This window comes from Penicillium cataractarum (genome assembly GCF_028827025.1).
Source record: "Penicillium cataractarum strain IBT 29864 chromosome Unknown utg000005l, whole genome shotgun sequence".
Classification (NCBI taxonomy): Eukaryota; Fungi; Ascomycota; class Eurotiomycetes; order Eurotiales; family Aspergillaceae; genus Penicillium; species Penicillium cataractarum.
In genome coordinates this window covers 2,993,616-3,011,273 of record NW_026622741.1, presented here as the reverse complement: position 1 = coordinate 3,011,273, position 17,658 = coordinate 2,993,616, and the positions used below count along the sequence as shown (strand labels likewise).

The window sequence follows — 17,658 nt, the reverse complement described above, 5'->3', positions numbered from 1 at the left end:
AGAAATATCGCTTATTCTAACTAAAGCGAATAGCAAAGTATGGTAGCGACCATAAAAAGACCTCTGGGCTTGAGATAACAATTCTGCTAGTGGCTCACATCCATCCTCTTGAAGGCTCTTTGCACCTGCGATTCCCAATTTGTCATTGCGACGAGAATCCACTCCAGAGTTCCTGCACAATACAACGCAACGCACTGCCCTACCCAAAGCCCCTTCAGCCCCCAGCCATGGAATGCCAGATATATTCCCAAAGGCAACGCAAAACAGTAATAGCTGACAAGATTAACTGCAGCACCTAAGTGCTGTCGACCCATTCCTCGAAGACTTCCACCACAGCTTCCATTCAAACCATCTGCAATTTGGAACAGCGCAACAAACGGCATAATTTCGGCAGTCAATTCAACAACCCGTGGATCATTGTTGAAAATTTTGGCAAAGTGATCACGAGTGCCCATCAAAATTGTTAGTACCAGGGCGCCATATATCACAGAGAGCACAGCTGAGGAGTGGGCGGTTACTGATGCGCCCTTTGCGTTGCGTAGGCCCAGTTGATTACCGAGCCGAGATGAAGTTGCGACACCAAGACCGAACGGGATTGTATTAAGAATTCCATCTGCGGTCATGATAACGCTCTGGGCAGCAAGTGGAATCGTTCCAAGTCGACCAGCTACTAGGGCGACGATCTCAAATGCCCACCATTCGGTGCCGACATGGAAGAATCCCAAAATGGCAAGTTTTGCGAACGTCCCTAAGTTTTCGAAGGCTGCCCACGTCCATCCACCCCAGCATTCAGAACCGGCAATGAATCGAGCATATAACAACAAGAGAAAGAATGACATCCAGTATGAGATTCCTGCGGCTATGGGACCAGCCAGAAGTCCGAAGTCCAGGGTGTAACATAGGAAGTAACATAGTCCTGCGTTTAGTGGCGAGGTAATCATCAAGACATACGTTCCAGCTCTCATGATTCCTATGTCATGGTAGGTTAGATGAGTTCCAAATAATCAACAGTATTAGCCAAGAGTTCTCTCACCTTGGGCTTGGAGAAACTTCTTCATGGTCTCGAAGTAAATGTACCCCAGACCGCCGGGGATCAGAACAGTTAGGAATCGAGATGTTTGATAAGACAGCTCTGGGTCCTGGCCAAGGGCCTGGAAGAAGGAATTCGAGCAGGCCCATAGTATACATACAGGAATGTATAGGAGACCCAGTACCAAGAATGCCCGTTGAAGCAGAACGCCAAGATCATGTTTGTTGCCACTTCCAGTAAAAGTGGATGAAGCAAGAGTGTCCAGAGCAGTTGTGCCACCGAGCGCAATCATCCAGCCAGTGACCAAGGCAAACATCATTGAGAAAGCACTGACTGCCAAGTTCATCGGAGATGAATGTCCGATAATGACAACTGTGGCTGTTTGAAGACTCATCTGCAGGGTATAGGCCAGAATCACGGGAACAGAACTTGTCGTCAATTTCCAGAACTCTGTCAATAATTGTTTCGTTCGCGTCACTTTATAATCGCCTCTTCGCCAGACACAATCTATTTGAGTCGCATCTTCCGGATCTATCGGTTTAGGAAGAAGTGATGTATACTCGTTTGGGGGTGTCTCGATAGACTCGTTGAATTGGCCATCGAGATCGGGTGGATTGGCATTCTCGTAAGCGGGAGGCATGTTGTCTTTCATCGAGGTAATCAATCTGATGCAAAAACCGGTTGAATTGTTAGTTGAGACGCAAAAGTCATATTTGATAAAAGGCAAGTTCTTTGATGCGCATTCTTACTGTATATCAAAGAATCTCAGCCAGAAAAAGACGCGCACGTTAAAATCTGACGCTATGATGGTCGGCTAAGTACCTCTGCTCAAACACAGTGCACCTCTAATAACGGATATTTTGGATCAGCACTTATAGCTTTAAGACTAACAGACTTTTTTGATGGTGAGAGCCTATAAGTACGCTGTGCATCCGAGGTCGGGTTGTGGGATATCTCGTGAGATCATAGGCGGAGCCGGTTTTCTTACTACCGATAATGCTCTGCACAAGAGAATGCAGTTCTGTGGGAGCAGTGCTGTACCTCGATAGGCTTCCATTCTAAGGGCTCTTATCAATTACGTGAACAGATATCAAGATCATGTTAAAGTTTGCAATAGAATTGATGTTTCGTTATCGTGGTCACGCAGGAAGCCGCGGGGTTTCTCGTTCTCCAGGTATTGTCCCAACAAGGAAGGTTGATTGAAGCGCGAGATACCTCGACCGATTGGCCACGATTGCCAATATGCAAGCCCCATCGAGGTAAGAATATTATTGGTTGGCAAGGTATAATTCGAGCAATATTCTACCTCGATTCCAATGCGTCCCGCTTCGATACAAACTAGCCAGCACATCTACTCCGGGTCGGTAAAGCAAGAGATAAGGCCAGTTTTCAGTGACTAAAATCCCTTGGCTTGATAATTATCGCTCGTAAGATGAATCTTCTTCTATGCATGAGGCCTATCTCGTCATGTTCTCGCGGGTTGTGCTAGATTATTTGTCCGCACGCAGAGGCCTGGACACGGCTGTAAGCCTCCAATCACGCAGTCACACACAGAACACTCGCCCAATTCCTGAACCTAATTCTGTAGCCAGCTCTTTTCGTTACTAAATCCTGTTGAATGCCATTCAAAAAACATTGGAGCTTCAATGAAATCAGTTAATTGAGAGCAGACTGTGTGCTCTGCACAAAATCTCTCAGATTGTCATTAATTATTCGGCTTCGACTTCCACGACTATATCATATTCAGGATTAACCCAGGATGGCTGCGGTACCTTACTTCTCATGAGCCCCCCATATCTGTGTAGGACTCCAAAGAGCACAGCTCCTCCAAATAGAACTATCAATCCTTGCGCGGTGAATGTCCAAGTCCAGCCAACCGAGGCTTGCCAAGACGCAATGAAAAACTAGCCATGTCATAGTCAGCAAACTGTAGGCACCTTGATTTTTTTTTGGCTACATTGACTCACCGGATTAATAAATGCACTTAAATTGAGGAATACGGCATAAAATGTAATGACACTCGTCGATTGTAAAGGATAGTTGTCGACAATATAACTGCTGGTCACAGTGTTGCCGATTTGTATTCCTGCGGCAACTGTTTCGTCGTCAGTTTTCGCAACCAAAATACCGCGGGTCAAGTTATCTCTTACAGAGGAAGAAAGCAACCTGTCCAACCACCCAGTGGTAATTTTTATCAATGCTGATGCCCCACAAAATTGAGCCAACTACACGATTAGTCAAGTCTTGCAAAAGGGCTTTTTTCGCCAAACCTACCTGCTGTAACCAAGATCGCGGGGTAGGCCAGCCATAACCGCATTTCTGCAACGCGAACGTTGTCTCGCTTTTTTGCCAACTTCTCAACAATATAATCGCTCAGTCGCCCAGAACAGAAGATCTCTGAGACTATAGTACCCAAGAGCAAGCCAAGGAACAACAGCCCTTGTATAAGCGGTGTATAGTTCGCATATGCGGCTGGCACCATGGTAATAACTGATAGAACCCACCAATACCAAAGGAAACAATATCCGATCACTGCGATGGAGATGGTGGGGAACTTGAAAGTGATGAAAAAGCGAGTAATAGAGTCCCAGGGCTTAGGGTGCCGCATTCCAGGGATCGGTCGTAGGTTAACAAAAGCTAGATTTTTTGTCCGGTGCAAGTCTAAATGGAACTCTCCAGAGAGCATCTCGCGTGCAGGTGGCTCTGGTCCCTTGGTTTCCTGTTTTTCGATAGCGATGGGGGTGGTGCTATTGGTAACAGTACTGCTTTGGTAAAGCAGCATTTTTTGTCGAGGATAAAGCGTCTCGGGCATGAAGAACAGCTCCAGTACCAAGAGAACGGCAAACAGAATTGCATTGAACCAGTTAATCCATGCGGAGCTTACTAGATCCATAAAACCACCCACTAGCAAATTGAGTCTGTTAGTATGGTCCCCTGGCGAGCAAGGTGGAGGAACCTACGGGTCGGCCCAAGCAGAAGTCCAGAATCTATCGCCAACACCCACAGCCCAAGCTTCTGTCCTCGTTCATAGTCAAAGAATAAATCATTCACTACCAGAAAATTATCAAATGACCACTAAACGGGTGCCAAGAGAACTCACCAACAGCCATGCCAACAGTTGAGGCAGGACTGACACCAAATCCCTGGAAGAACCGGGCAGCCATGTATCCAGAGTAGCTATCAGCGACAGCTGCTCCAATTGTTGATACCAAAGCAATAGTAGTTCCAATCAGGAAGATAAGTCGACGACCATATATGTCACTCAGAGAAGACCACATAAGAGGACCAACGGATAGACCGAGGGCGGGTACGGCGACAGTCCAATTCACTTGCGAATAACTGATCTGAAACTGATCTTGAATCTCGGTGAAAGAAGGTACCGTCGTTGTTGTAAGATACGTGAAGAGAAAGTATCTGAAAGTAATATCTTCAGCGTTAGCCGATGTTCAAGGCCTCTCCTGTTCTAGGCTGCACGACACGTCTAGCGCGTAAAATGTCCCATGAACAACACTATTTGAAAAACTCACTTGAGCATCACAATTGCTAGTATAACATGTTTTTGCATAGTCGACCAATTTAATGGATCTAATGGGTCATTGGTCGGTTGTGGATGGGCTTTGGTCCCATCTGCCGAGCCCCCTGCATTGCAGACGAGGTGAGTATCACCTTTCTCGATCGAGGTCTGGATTTGCTCAGAAGAGAGGCCGAGGCCATCGCTTTGGGACGTTTTTTCTATCTCTTTTTCTGCGCTCATATTTCACGCTTTCTCAATTGTTGTTCAAAGACCAAACTTAAGGGGTGTAGGTTCGGCAATGCCTAGCCTTGTGAAATCAAGAGGTTCAAAAGCGTGCCTCGATGAAGTTACCAAATCCAATTTCTCTAATATGGAATACTGAGTATATATCTACCCCAATCGCATATAAGCTCCAATTCTCATATAGTTGGAGGAGCCTCTATACCCCGGCATAGTCTTATCAGTGAACTAACGTCTAATCCTGGAGTATTCACACATCTCGAGTTAAGAGCGAATGAAACGGAGAAAAGTAATCTAGGGGAACAAATGCATGGCTGAATCAAAGTTCTAGCCTGTCCGAGAATCATTCAATTCTTCCCGGTTCTTCTGTTTTATCAACGAGAAGTAATGAATTGTGTAAAGCTTGGTGTCCTCCGCGGGGCTGCGATCTACATGCTGACGCCTTTCTCGGACAGATCCATCAGAGATCGCCAATGACGACCCCGCGATAAGCCACGTCAAAGACCAACCCAAAATAGACGCTTATCTTTTTCTCCCCATATTGATAGAGATTTTCCCTCTCCCCCGGCCTTCCCTTTTTGGACTTTGGACTTATTTTCTTTTTCCATTTAATCTTTAACTCCATGTGGCCGTGCATAAGGGCTTACATACCCAAGCCGCGAACCCCGCATGTGCTGTCCAGCTTGTTATCCCGATTGGGAAGTAAGATAGCGAGGATAGGATTCAGTAGATAGTGATTCAATTCCATGAATAAATCTTTGGCCAAGCAATTGGGAGTTTAGGTGAAACTATGCTGATCTAGCTTTCAGATCAGTTGCTCAATATGGGTAAAGAGGGGAGACAGGGCAATGCCAGGTACGATAACGTAACTCTGAACAAAACTCGTAGAGAGCAAGTACTTATGCATAGTAGTTAAAGCAGAATCTGGGGTTCATCGTAGTATTCTGCATATATAGTCCAAGCACTACAGCTCACTGCAGTCCAAAATTGGCTGTACATCACCGTGGGTGTTCGTTTCATTCATCTTAAACGTTATTCCGTGATACAATCATGATTACTACCACTCTCGGCCTTCTCCTTTTCTCCGCGCTTTCAGCTGCGCATGGAGACCATGGACAGGCTCCAATGTCTGGGCCACACAAAGGACTTTGGTACAACACCCTACCAGGAGATGGCGGCACTCAGGTAAGAACCTTTGCTGAAAGAAATACTCAAATTCAAGTCGAGGACGAGCACCTAATGGCTTGATACAACAACTCTAGGCTGACTCGGTATTCTCCGGTATCTCGACATTCGGCCGCCTTCCGTACTTCCCATGTCTCTCCAGCGAGGACGAAAGTTACGACATTGCCTTCCTAGGTGAATACTTCGTCACTCCGATTGAGTCTTCATAGATCCTTCAGTCTCATACTGCTATAGGAGCTCCCTTTGATACGGGTACTTCGTACAGACCCGGTGCTCGCTTTGGACCAAGTGGTATCAGACAAGGCTCACGTCGTCTCAATCTCTAGTATGTTCTAGTCTTCTGGAACCCGAGGTCCATCAATTAGTCTGGAGTTTTAACCATCATACAACAGCGGAGGCTACAATGTGCCACTTGAGGCGAACCCATTCGTTAGCGATCTGAAGGTTCTGGACTGTGGTGATGTTCCAGTGACCTCGTAAGTGGCCTCGTCAAGTTCCACATGTACGAAAAAGAAACCCAGAGCTGACAGACCTTTCTCTCTTATAGATACGACAATGCCTGGGCTATTCAACAGATCGAAGAGGGCCACAACAGTGTTCTCATGCGCAAGCCGTTTACCGATGCCCATAAGCCAGGACTTTCTCGTGCAGGAAAGACTCTTCCTCGCGTTATCACTCTCGGAGGTGATCATACTATTACTTTGCCCTTGCTACGGAGCATCAACAAAGCCTACGGTCCTGTCACCGTAATTCACTTCGACAGCCACCTGTAAGCAACCTTAATTTCAGAAGAATTGATCAAGACACTAACTAGCTATTGCTAGTGACACCTGGAAACCAAAGGTCTTTGGTGGCTCGCCCAGCCAGGTCGCTGCCATCAATCATGGCACTTACTTCTACCACGCTGCCATGGAAGGTTTGCTCAGGAACGACACCAACATCCACGCCGGTATCCGCACAACCCTCTCCGGTCCTTCAGACTATGAGAACGACGGGTACTGCGGTTTTGAGATCGTCGAAGCCCGAGAAATAGACACGATCGGTACCGACGGTATCATTAAGAAGATCCGGGATCGCGTCGGCACCGAGAACCCCGTCTACCTGTCCATCGACATTGACACCCTTGACCCTGCCTGTAGGTCATTTGCCACCAGAATTCCCAAATCTAGATTTTGGTCAACTAATACTTTATAATTAGTTGCCCCGGCTACCGGTACCCCCGAAACTGGAGGTTGGTCCACTCGCGAACTTCGGACGATCATTCGCGGTCTCGATGGGTTGAACTTTATCGGTGCCGACATTGTTGAGGTTGCACCGGCGTATGATACCAATGCGGAGCTTTCGACAATGTAAGTTTTGTTTCGTCCTGGATCTTTAGACGTCGGCAGTTCAGGGGCTAAGCTAATCATTTCGCCTGCAGGGCGGCTGCGGATGTGTTGTACGAGGTTCTCACCATCATGGTGAAGAAGGGTCCTCTCTCGGTTGAGGGTCGGGTGCACGAACTGTAGGGAATATGACTAGAGTGCTTTGGGTGGTTGGTTCCATCTGGGTTGAAACTATGAGCGTGAATCCTTCGGAATTCGTGAGTGGTAGGCGGTTAGCGAGTTACGGTAGGGTTGAATGTCCGATGAGGCGATTAAGTAGTGTTGAATAGGATATAAAAGAAATCCGAGTTGACACACGAGAGTATTCTAATTAAGAGCTAACGTACGTGTGTTTTATTGCAAGAATCTAGCACGCATGTTTGACTACGGTGATGTCAGAATTTCAAAATCACCTACACTTGGAGAGAATTAGGGTCGCTTCCCCTTGCTCCGGATAGTCTATATAGAAGTTTTCGTCTGAATTCTATATTCAGACTTGGCTCTTTAGATGAAAATCTCTAGACGAAAATGTAATGATCATTTCCTAAACCTGGAAGAACTATCCTCGCCGCCGCCTGATTTTCATTTCCCCGGGAATTCAATTCTACGATTTGCTGATGATGGTGACACAGCATTATCGAGGTTGCAGAAATATATAGCGACGACAGTCACCGATCGAAGTTATTCCTGTCTTTTTGAATCGGGTTCTACCAAATAGAGTACACTTTAAATCCAGTATTTTAATAGTGCTCAACTCAGAAGCAGTTACTTGTACTTACCCAATCCGAATGCCGTCTCTAATGTCCGCGATGCCAAGAAACGTGATTGAGTTATCACAATCTAAATTAAAAACGTCGCGGTGGGTCACAAACCCGCGCCCCTTCCGAACACGAAGTTTGTTTCAAACCAGCGAACCTATGTAAGCAACCTTCTTGCTAAGTTAGCATAGGAATCGATCGAGACCCAAATTATCTCGTGGTGCCGATCCTCATTGGCAATTGAATGACCGCCAACGGTTAACCCCTGAAACCCGATGGCAGATGGCAATGGCGATTGAGTGCTCCTGCCAGGGGTGGAGGGAACCAAGCTCGAAACCTGAAACCAACGGTGGGCCTGGCCAATGCAGCTACTCAGGGCCCGGCTCTTCCGGGAGAAAATCGGCATAGGCCTGGGCGAGATGCAGAGGGAGTACGAGCCGGGTCAATGGGATCGAGTCAGTGAAGTAGTTGATTGGGCTGATGGTGTGGAGATGGAGTTGGTTTGTTCTTCCTTTGAGATGGAACGCGATGGATGCGAACTGGGTAGGGATTGAGCTACTTCACTCAGTATCATATACCGGACGAGTTGGATATTGTAGGGTTCAAGATATTGTTTAGATATTCAACGCTCACTTTGCGAGAATGTTCTCTCCCGTTTTATTATTCTACAAGCCATGCCATCAAAAATGGAACTGGACGAAGCAAACATGAGTTGAACTGCAATGCCTAAAGATGGGCTAGGTCTCGGTCTCGGTCGAACAGTCAGGTGGAGTCAAGCAGAATGAAGATCGATCAACAAGAAATCCTTCATATCCCCCAAATTCAAAAGCCCTACAAAAGAAAAAGTGCATCAACCTTGCCTCGCACGAGACCGACCCGAGACGCGCTCCACTTATTAGTGTTGATAGGTTGTGCAAGGGATACCTCATTTTATCACGGGTGTGCAGGGCTATGCAATGTACACTGATCATTATTGAGGCGATGGGGATGAGATCCTTCACGTCCAACAGAGTTCGTGGCACACCACGTTTAATAACAAACGCGTCGATCATGCGCCATCCGGGCGTGAGCTCGGTCCCCCCTACCGTAAATATGAACTCTTTGGATTAATAATTTGAGGGAGTTAACTGGCGATCGAAGGAGGCTGTATTTTGGAAAGTTGGATGTGATTGAGATTGAAGTTTTATCGGGGGTTTGATGCACGAGATTTGGATCTCAATTTTGGGCTGTATGAAAATATCGTGTTGGCTATTGTTCGCTGGGCCACGTGAAATTATTTGGGGAAGGAGGAGAGACCTCGGACTCTCCCCTATTAAGATTGAACGCGGCTAACATGCCATTGCGGTATTATCCTGGTCAATGGTAGACTGCGACTAGAGATTCTACTTGGATATGGCGCCGAATTCACGCTTGTCTAGGGTTTCGTTAGGTCTCAGCCTCCCTGTCAGGCACCGTCGCCCAAAGGAAAGATCGCGGCGGGCTGGACGGGTGGAGCGCCCAGGATCAGGGGAGAATTACTGGATTGGTCGGCTGGCCCGTCTCCGTCCCTGGGCTAGCCTTTGGTCTTCATTTCGCGAGGCGATCGACATTTGAAAAAGCCGCTATGCACCCCGGTACCGTGAGAATGGTGGGAGTAGTAGAGTAGACGGGGTGTCTATACGAAGAGCGGATAGAAAGAGGAGCGTGGAGGAACATCCTCGGTACAGTACGGAGTACTGTATTATTCTGATTATTGCGTGGAATGCCGAACTGTCTCCGACCGGACCAATGCACCGTTGGTGATAGGTAATAACCTAAAGTACGAATCTGAAACAACCCACTGAACTCCTCCGTACGGTGTACAAGAGTACGCAAACCACGCTGGAGAACTGGTGGGTGGACTGGTTCCTGGTTCCTGGTGGCTCGAGTCTAACGACTGGGATGGGGGGATCGGTTGTTTCAACTGTCATCGTGTAGCCCGGAGGGCAAAAGTACGGCGTTTAAAGGGTTTGGAATGGGAGACTCCACTGGTGGAGGATTAAATATCCCGAGTACTCCGTATAGTATACGGAGTACATACTGTACATATGCTCAGTATATCGTACAGACGGGCAGATTCCTAGGACGCGTGGTTGATGAAGAACCGTGGAACTCCCGTGGGGCCGAGCCGTTAACATTCCAGGAGATGCATCAGCTGCAGATACATCTCCTGGTATCAAGGAAATATTATATACATATAAATAGTATATACATAGTATTAATATGTATATCCCCCCCCCCCCCCCCCTCACCTCCCTTGAACCTGGAACATTGAAAGTGTGGACGGTAGGGGGGTTCCAACCTGGGGGCTTAATAAGTTCGGTAGTCTCTGGCGAACCGAGGTGGCGGCCGAAGTAGTGGAAGTAGTACGGCGATGAAGCCCCATCCAGTAGTTGCCTAGTGATAGTTCATAATAGATTGTAGTGTACTAGTAAAGAGGGAGTACTTACTACTGTACTGTAGTTAGGATTGTAGTACCGTAGTATGTGGTAGTGTTCCCCTGAACCAGACTTCTCTTCCCATTGGAACACTCCCGCAAAGACACGTCCAACTCAAACTTTGTATACTGACAACTCTCTCTTCCTCCTAAACTCTAACCCTCTCTCTCGCCTTTTTACTTCTTTCCTCTCTCTTCTCTCGGTTCTGGACAAATCACTCCAATTGCCAATCCATCCCCAATTCATCCACTCCATCCACTGTTTCTGGCCCCCTCTCCCCCCCAAATCCACTTGTCCCCTTCGTCTCTTAGTCTCCACCACCCATCATCAACCACACCGAATCCTCCTTCATCTTAATCGGAGCTAATCCACCTGGAGTTAGCCCGTGCACGGCCTTCTCCAGACGTTGCGCGGTGCTTTTACACCTCCTTACCCTCCCTCTCCTGCCTGACTGGGGATTTCATTTCTGGCAATTGATTGTTTCTTTGTGAGAGAGAGGACCGTCTGAACCCTCCAGGTACGTGTCTCCCTTCATCCTCTTTCCCGACATCTTCGGTATCGATGTTGTGCGACCGATTTTCAACTCGTTGTCCATGTGTTTTTTTTTTCCTTTCCGCCAAAAAAATTAAGGGGTTCTGGTTCTGGACACTAATTCTCGCGACTCTCCACATTCTAGACAATCCCCTGTCTCTGTGACTCCTGATGATCGCGACTCCTTAGCATCGCCGACGAACAACCCAATCTTTTCTGACGTCTTCGTTCAACATTCCCCTGTTTCCCACCCGGCGTGGTTTCTCCTGGGGAGAATGACCGTCTCACCGCCAGCGTCACCGACGGGACCCGCCCCGCGGCCCATCAGCGCGCTGATGCGCACGCCGCGCAGCAACAGTCGCATGAGCATGAGCAGTCGACATGGCGGAAGTCGCGCGTCCGACGAGGATGGCAAGACTGCAGTCAAAGTTGGTACGTCCTCTTTCAAATTCCCCCGAGATTCCGTCTGCCGTGCGCGCGTACTGCGGCGGCAAGGCCGACGGCAGTACCACTCGAAAAAAAAATCATGGCAACACAACTAGAAGAATTGGGAACAATTAACTGACTGGCGCGATAGCTGTCCGAGTGCGACCACCTCTCAAGCCCACCGATCCCGGATACGAGTTGATTCCCCAGCGATTCCAACGGTCCATGGTTCACGTCACAAGCCCAACCAGCGTTGCGGTCGATGTCCCCCAAGGTCGCAAGTTGTTTGTGTTTGATCGCGTTTTCCCCGAAACAGTGGAGCAGGATGGTATTTGGGAATATTTAAACGACAGTGTCAACTCGTTCATCCAGGGCTACAACGTTTCCATATTGGCGTATGGCCAGTCTGGTGCGGGAAAGTCATATACAATGGGTACATCCGGGCCAAATGAGCAGGGAAACTCTGGTGCGATGGGTGAGTTTGCGGACTTCAAGAAGGCGAGGTGTCGTGGGAACGACTGGCTGATTGTATACTTTCATTACAGGTATCATTCCTCGCGCTGCGCAGGCCTTGTTCGAGAAGCTCGATGGACCCAAACACGTCCGCAACGGCTCCAGCTCAACCGGTCTTCGGACCCCGCAACGATACTCCATGAGCTCGGCCTCCAGCCTTTCACGAGCACCCGTGGAAAAGAATTGGCAATTGAAGGCCACTTACGTTGAGGTACACCTCGATTTGCTACATTGCATGGTCATTGCATCCGGAAGCTGACATTTCCTGTCTAGATTTATAACGAACAACTTCGTGACTTGCTTCTTCCCGACTCGGTGTCTGCCACTGACCGCAGCTCCGTCACGATTCGCGAGGACGCCAAGGGTCGCATTCTGCTGACCGGCCTCCACCAGGTCAACATCAACTCGTTCGAAGACCTTATTGGAGCTCTGAACCACGGCTCGACCATTCGCCAAACCGACTCGACCGCCATTAACGCCAAGTCTTCCCGTTCGCACGCCGTATTCAGTTTGAACCTCGTCCAGCGCAAGACTTCCGCGCAGCCAATGTCCCCCAAGGAAAAGCGCATGTCAATGCCAGTGGATTCCTTCTCCAGTGGCGAGTCCGTGACTGTGGACAGCAAGCTTCACTTCGTGGATTTGGCAGGTAGCGAACGTCTCAAGAACACCGGTGCTTCCGGCGAACGCGCTAAGGAGGGTATCTCTATCAATGCTGGTCTGGCTGCACTCGGCAAGGTCATCTCCCAGCTCTCGTCTCGCCAATCCGGCTCTCACGTGTCTTACCGTGACTCAAAACTCACCCGCCTTCTGCAAGATTCCCTGGGTGGCAACGCAATTACATACATGATTGCCTGTGTCACCCCTGCCGAATTCCATCTCAGCGAGACCCTCAACACCGTTCAGTACGCGCAACGAGCCCGTGCAATTCAGAGCAAGCCCCGCATCCAGCAAGTTGCCGATGATAGCGATAAGCAGGCTTTGATCGATCGATTGAAGGCCGAGGTTGCCTTCCTCCGTCAGCAGATTCGCAACTCAGAAGGCTCCGAGCGCCGGGATGCAGCATCTACGGAACGGAGCGAGCGCAAGAACGAGCGTGAGATTCAGTTGCAGAACCAGCTACTTGATGCCCAGGAAAGCTATAATGCACTCAGCCAGCGCCACACCAAGCTGATTTCACAACTGGCCAATGATTCGACCAACGGAGAACATGAGGCTCACCCAGATGACTTGGGCAAGAGTTCCATTGAGCGAATTCAGCGGTCGAAGTCCTTTGCCGAATCTGTGGAACAGGTTGTTGTCGAGTACGAGAAGACCATTCAGGCCTTGGAATCGTCCCTGTCTGACACTCGTACTTCCCTGGCCACCACGGAAAGCACCCTCTTGGAGCGTGAAACCAAGTGCACCTACGTCGAGACTGTGAACTCGCAGCTGCAATCGCGTCTGCAAAAGCTGTTGGACCGCGAGGCCAGCACTGAGACTTATCTCCATGAACTGGAATCTAAGCTGGACGGTGCGTCTACCGGAGAGGAGAGACATGCTACCCTCGTTGCCGAGCTGCGCAAGGAGCTCAGCCGTGCTCGCGAAAACGAAACCGGCTGCGAGGAATACATCTCTACCTTGGAAGACCGTCTTGCCGAGTCTGATCAGGACATGGAGTTGATGCAGCGCGAGCTGATTCGGCTGGAGCATGTTATTCAGCGCCAGCGAGGCCTGGGTGCACTGGACAACCTCCTTCATGATCTTGATACCCGTCACCAATATCAGAACGGCGGCAAGGAGGAGGAGGAGGAGGAGGAGGAGGAGCAGGAGGCGGAGCCGCACACCAACGGCACCGATGTTTCCCATGTTCCTCCCCCGGTCAAAACTTCCCACCACAAGCACACTCCCTCTTTGGATGTTCTGAACGAGGCTGCGGAAACTGCGATTCCCGAATCCGACGAGGGCTTGGCCGAGCCCACTATCGAAGAGGAGGAAGAGCCTGTTGAAGAGGTCGAGAAGGCTACTGAGGAACCGGGTGAGGATCTCAAGGTTCTTGAGAACGTGACCAGCCAGCTCCAGGCCCTCCGCGCTGAAGCCGTGTATGAAGAGCCGGTTGCCAGCCCCGCACAGTCCAAGTTTGTCGTTGACAAGCTGGAGACCGTTACCCAAGAACTCTTCGAGCTTCGTCTCAGCCACGAGAACACTCTCAGTGACTACGAGATGCTCGAGGCCAAGTATGAGGAGGCCCTGAAGGCGCTCGCTGAAATGCAACAGGACAAGCTCGATGAAGCTCGTCACCCAGCCCCGCAAGTTCAGAACGAACCCTCGCGTCCCGTGTCTTTTTTAGAAGATGCGACCGCTCCGACCTTGAAGTCTGGAGCACAACACTCATTCTCGCAATCACTCTCCTCGGAATTGTCCTCGGCCGGGGAATCGCCTGCTTTGCGCGGGCTTTCTGAAGACTCCAAGCACGACGATATCTCCACACCCGTCACCCCTATCGCCTCTTCTGTCATTGCTTCAGCCGACGCTGAGGAAGCCGAGAAGATGCGCAAGGTGCTTGCTGAGCACCAAGCTGATGCTGACCGGATGACCCAGAAGTACGCTGAGCTCCAGACTGAGCATGAGGAGATCCTCGCCCTTGTGGAGAAGTTGAAGGCCGAGGCCGAGGCCCAGCGCCACAAGCCTAGCCCTCCTTCCACCCCTGGCTTCAAGATGATCCGCCGCATGACCAGCCAGAACCTCTTATCGGGTGTCGACCGCGCTCACCGTTCGCTCACCGCGCTGCGGACTATTGCCAACGAAGAGCTTTCCAGCAAGCCCGATGTCTACCAACACTTCGAGGCTAACCTGGATGCCACCATGCACGAGCTTTCCTCCCGCATGGAGCGTCTTCAGTCCCTGGAAGCCGAGAACCAGAGCGTCAAGAAGGAGATGGAGATGAAGGCCACTATCATTTCTGGTCTTACTCGTGAGCGATCCAGCTTGCAGGGTGCTTCGTCTGTCGACATGGCGCTTGTTACTCAGCTTCGTGACCAAGTCGTCAACCAGGAGAACCAAATCCAGGAGCTCCGGACAGCCCACGAAGCTCGCGAGAAGCAGCTTCTGGCCGAGATTGAGAACTTAAACGCCCTGTTGAAGAGCCAAGAGGTCGCAGCCAAGGCTTTGGACGCCGGCGCTGAAGAGCAGGACAAGAAGATTGATGCTCTGGAGGGCGAACTGACCGAGTGGAAGGGCAAGCACCAGTCTGCGCTGGAGTCTCTGCAGGCCTCCGAGCAGCAGCTCGCCACTACTCTTGCGGAGCTGGAGTCTTCCCTGGTCGCTGTGGAGGCCATGCGCTCAGAGCGCTCTGGTACCAGCGACACATCTTCCGACAAGGAGGCTGCCGCACAGGCCCTTGAGGCTGAGCGCGTCAAGCAGCAGGAGCTTGTGAACGGCCTCAAGAGCGATATTGAAGAGCACAAGACCACTATCTCCACCCATGTCGATACGATCGCCACGTTGGAGAAGTCCCACGCGGATCTCCAGGAGCAACTGCTTGCAAAGTCTTCTGCCACCGAGCTTGACACTGCACCGGTCGATATGACTCGCATCACCGAACTCGAGCAGGAGATTGCCACTCACAGGTCAGCTATTGACTCCCACAAGGGTGACTTGGACTCCCTCCAGGAGTCTCACAAGCGCGAACTTACCGAGCTCGAGGAGCGGACCAGAGCCGCAGTTCAAGCTGAACAAGATTCTCGCCTTGCTGAGAAGGATGCCGCACACGACAAGACGATGGCAAATCTGCAGAAGGAGATTACTGATTCCCGCGATGAGCTGGTTCACTTGCTCAAGGCCGTTTCTTCGCTCCTCCAGTCCGATGTTACCAGTGCGACCCTCACCGACCAGATTGAAGATGTCTTGGCCCAGAAACAGCACTTCTCTGAGAAGTACGCTGAGCTCATGGATACCAACGAGGATCTTCGCAAGCAGCTTGAGGCCGCCGGTGATATTGAAGAATTGAACAAGAAGAATGCCACCCAGGAGGCCAAGGTTAATGAGCTGGCTCTCTTGGTTGCCACCCTGGAGGACACTCTTCGCCAGAAGGACGAGCAGGTTAAGAAGAAGGAGGCTCTTGTTGAAGAGATCACTGTAGAGAAGCAGAAGAGCGTGCGCCTGGTTGAGGAGCTTGAGGAGCAGATCACCAACAGCTTCGACCAGCACCACAACCGTCTTTCTGTCATCCAGCAGGAGCGTGACCAGGCTCTGGAGGATGCCAAGGCTAGGATCGTTATTCTCGAGAGGGACATCGAGACCTACCGCGTGCGTATCGAGCAGCTTGAGCTTCAACTCAAGAACGGAACCTCCGATGTTTCCCACGACCGCAGCAGCTCTCTCACTTCTAACCTTCGCAAGAGCTCATCGGCAGCTTCTTTGCCTTCTCCCCCTCCCGCCATTCCCCTTCCTCCTCTCCCAACCATCGCTTCTGCCGCCAACGGTTCCGGTAGCGTGTCCCCTCCCAGCTCACGCCATGCTAGCAAGGAGCTGGTCAATGCCCAGATCGTTGAGGACCAGGAAGCCCGTATCCGTACCATCGAGAAGCACCTATATGCTGAGAAGCAATTGACTGCTACCCTCGAAGAAGCCCTTGGTGACCTCGAGACCCAGAGCAACAAGGTCAAGAACGACTGCGAGAACTGGAAGAAGAAGGCCTGGGGTCTTGAAGACGAGCTCTCCACACTCCGCAAGGAGCGCAACTCCGCTCGTCTGTCACTCCAGGCTGTCGAGGAGGAGCGCAGTGCCCGCAAGGAAGCCGAGGCTGCTCGTGCCCAGCTGGAGGAGCGTATGAACGCCCTCAACAAAAAGAAGAAGAAGAGCACTCTCAACTGCTTCTAAGCCGAGCTCTCGGCCCCCATTTCCTCACTTTCACATACTCGCCCCCTGCAAAAAGCGTGTTGTGTTTTTGACCTTTACGCCTGTCATTACCGCTCTCACACCTGGATATGTACACTTTTCTTCTCTGCTTCTACTTGTTTCATACCCTTTTTTCTTACCCCTTTTTGTCATTTTGATCCGATTATCTGCGATTCGCTTATGCCCCCTGCCCTACCTACCTATCTCCAACACACAACCCCCTGATCTCGCCCAATTCCCTGTATTATGACACGTACCTGGTTTCTTCTTTTCTTTTCAACGTCGATTGCTTCGATACCTCTTTTGCCCTTCTGCCCTGTGCCATAGTAAACCAGTGTCTACTCTCCTGATGCACAGTCCACTTTTCACACCCTTTTTTCTTTTTACATATTTTTTCTATTTTGTGTGGTTATCTTCTTGCGTTTGCAACGACAACCCTCGCTTTTTTATGACTGGTAGATTCTGAACTCGCGTCTGGATTTTTCTCAATTGTACATTTTCTTTACGTTGGATGTCTCTAGATTGACTAGTGCGAGTGTTGAAATGGTTCCTTCGTTAAATAGTTGTGGTGGGGATTTTGTTGAGGACTTGTCCCGAATTTACTCTCGCTATGTGCGTTTGTTTCCTTCGAAAGCTCATGTGTAACTTATGTCGCGTGTACTATCAAGGGTCTCTTGAGCTTAAGGTTAGAGCCGGAGTTTGGACACTCTTGAGGTTTGGTATCCTAGGCCTCCTCGATGGTAGGTCATGAAGGAGGGTCACGGAT

The 17,658-nt window shown here is 50.0% G+C and overlaps 4 protein-coding genes across 4 annotated transcripts; 2 read left to right on the top strand and 2 right to left on the bottom strand.

Annotated features, from left to right (window-relative positions):
• Positions 1 to 86: 86 nt before the first annotated feature.
• Positions 87 to 1,670, bottom strand: N7496_006774 (MATE family efflux transporter; the record flags this gene model as incomplete). The annotated part of the gene is made up of 2 exons (XM_056699703.1): positions 87 to 970; positions 1,034 to 1,670. 2 exons carry the CDS (start codon positions 1,668 to 1,670, stop codon positions 87 to 89), a joined length of 1,521 nt encoding a protein of 506 aa, XP_056555116.1.
• A 1,069-nt stretch (positions 1,671 to 2,739) lies between these two features.
• Positions 2,740 to 4,784, bottom strand: N7496_006773 (uncharacterized protein; the record flags this gene model as incomplete). The annotated part of the gene is made up of 7 exons (XM_056699702.1): positions 2,740 to 2,934; positions 2,998 to 3,125; positions 3,181 to 3,255; positions 3,305 to 3,934; positions 3,991 to 4,080; positions 4,131 to 4,444; positions 4,558 to 4,784. The coding sequence occupies 7 exons, from the start codon at positions 4,782 to 4,784 to the stop codon at positions 2,740 to 2,742; spliced, it is 1,659 nt and encodes a 552-aa protein (XP_056555115.1).
• A 1,050-nt stretch (positions 4,785 to 5,834) lies between these two features.
• On the top strand, positions 5,835 to 7,477 carry N7496_006772 (agmatinase; the record flags this gene model as incomplete). The annotated part of the gene is made up of 8 exons (XM_056699701.1): positions 5,835 to 5,969; positions 6,047 to 6,143; positions 6,204 to 6,294; positions 6,362 to 6,445; positions 6,517 to 6,738; positions 6,794 to 7,104; positions 7,168 to 7,318; positions 7,390 to 7,477. The coding sequence occupies 8 exons, from the start codon at positions 5,835 to 5,837 to the stop codon at positions 7,475 to 7,477; spliced, it is 1,179 nt and encodes a 392-aa protein (XP_056555114.1).
• Positions 7,478 to 11,353: 3,876 nt separating this feature from the next.
• N7496_006771 (uncharacterized protein) lies at positions 11,354 to 16,874 on the top strand (the record flags this gene model as incomplete). The annotated part of the gene is made up of 4 exons (XM_056699700.1): positions 11,354 to 11,510; positions 11,656 to 11,979; positions 12,050 to 12,228; positions 12,291 to 16,874. 4 exons carry the CDS (start codon positions 11,354 to 11,356, stop codon positions 16,872 to 16,874), a joined length of 5,244 nt encoding a protein of 1,747 aa, XP_056555113.1.
• Positions 16,875 to 17,658: the final 784 nt, after the last annotated feature.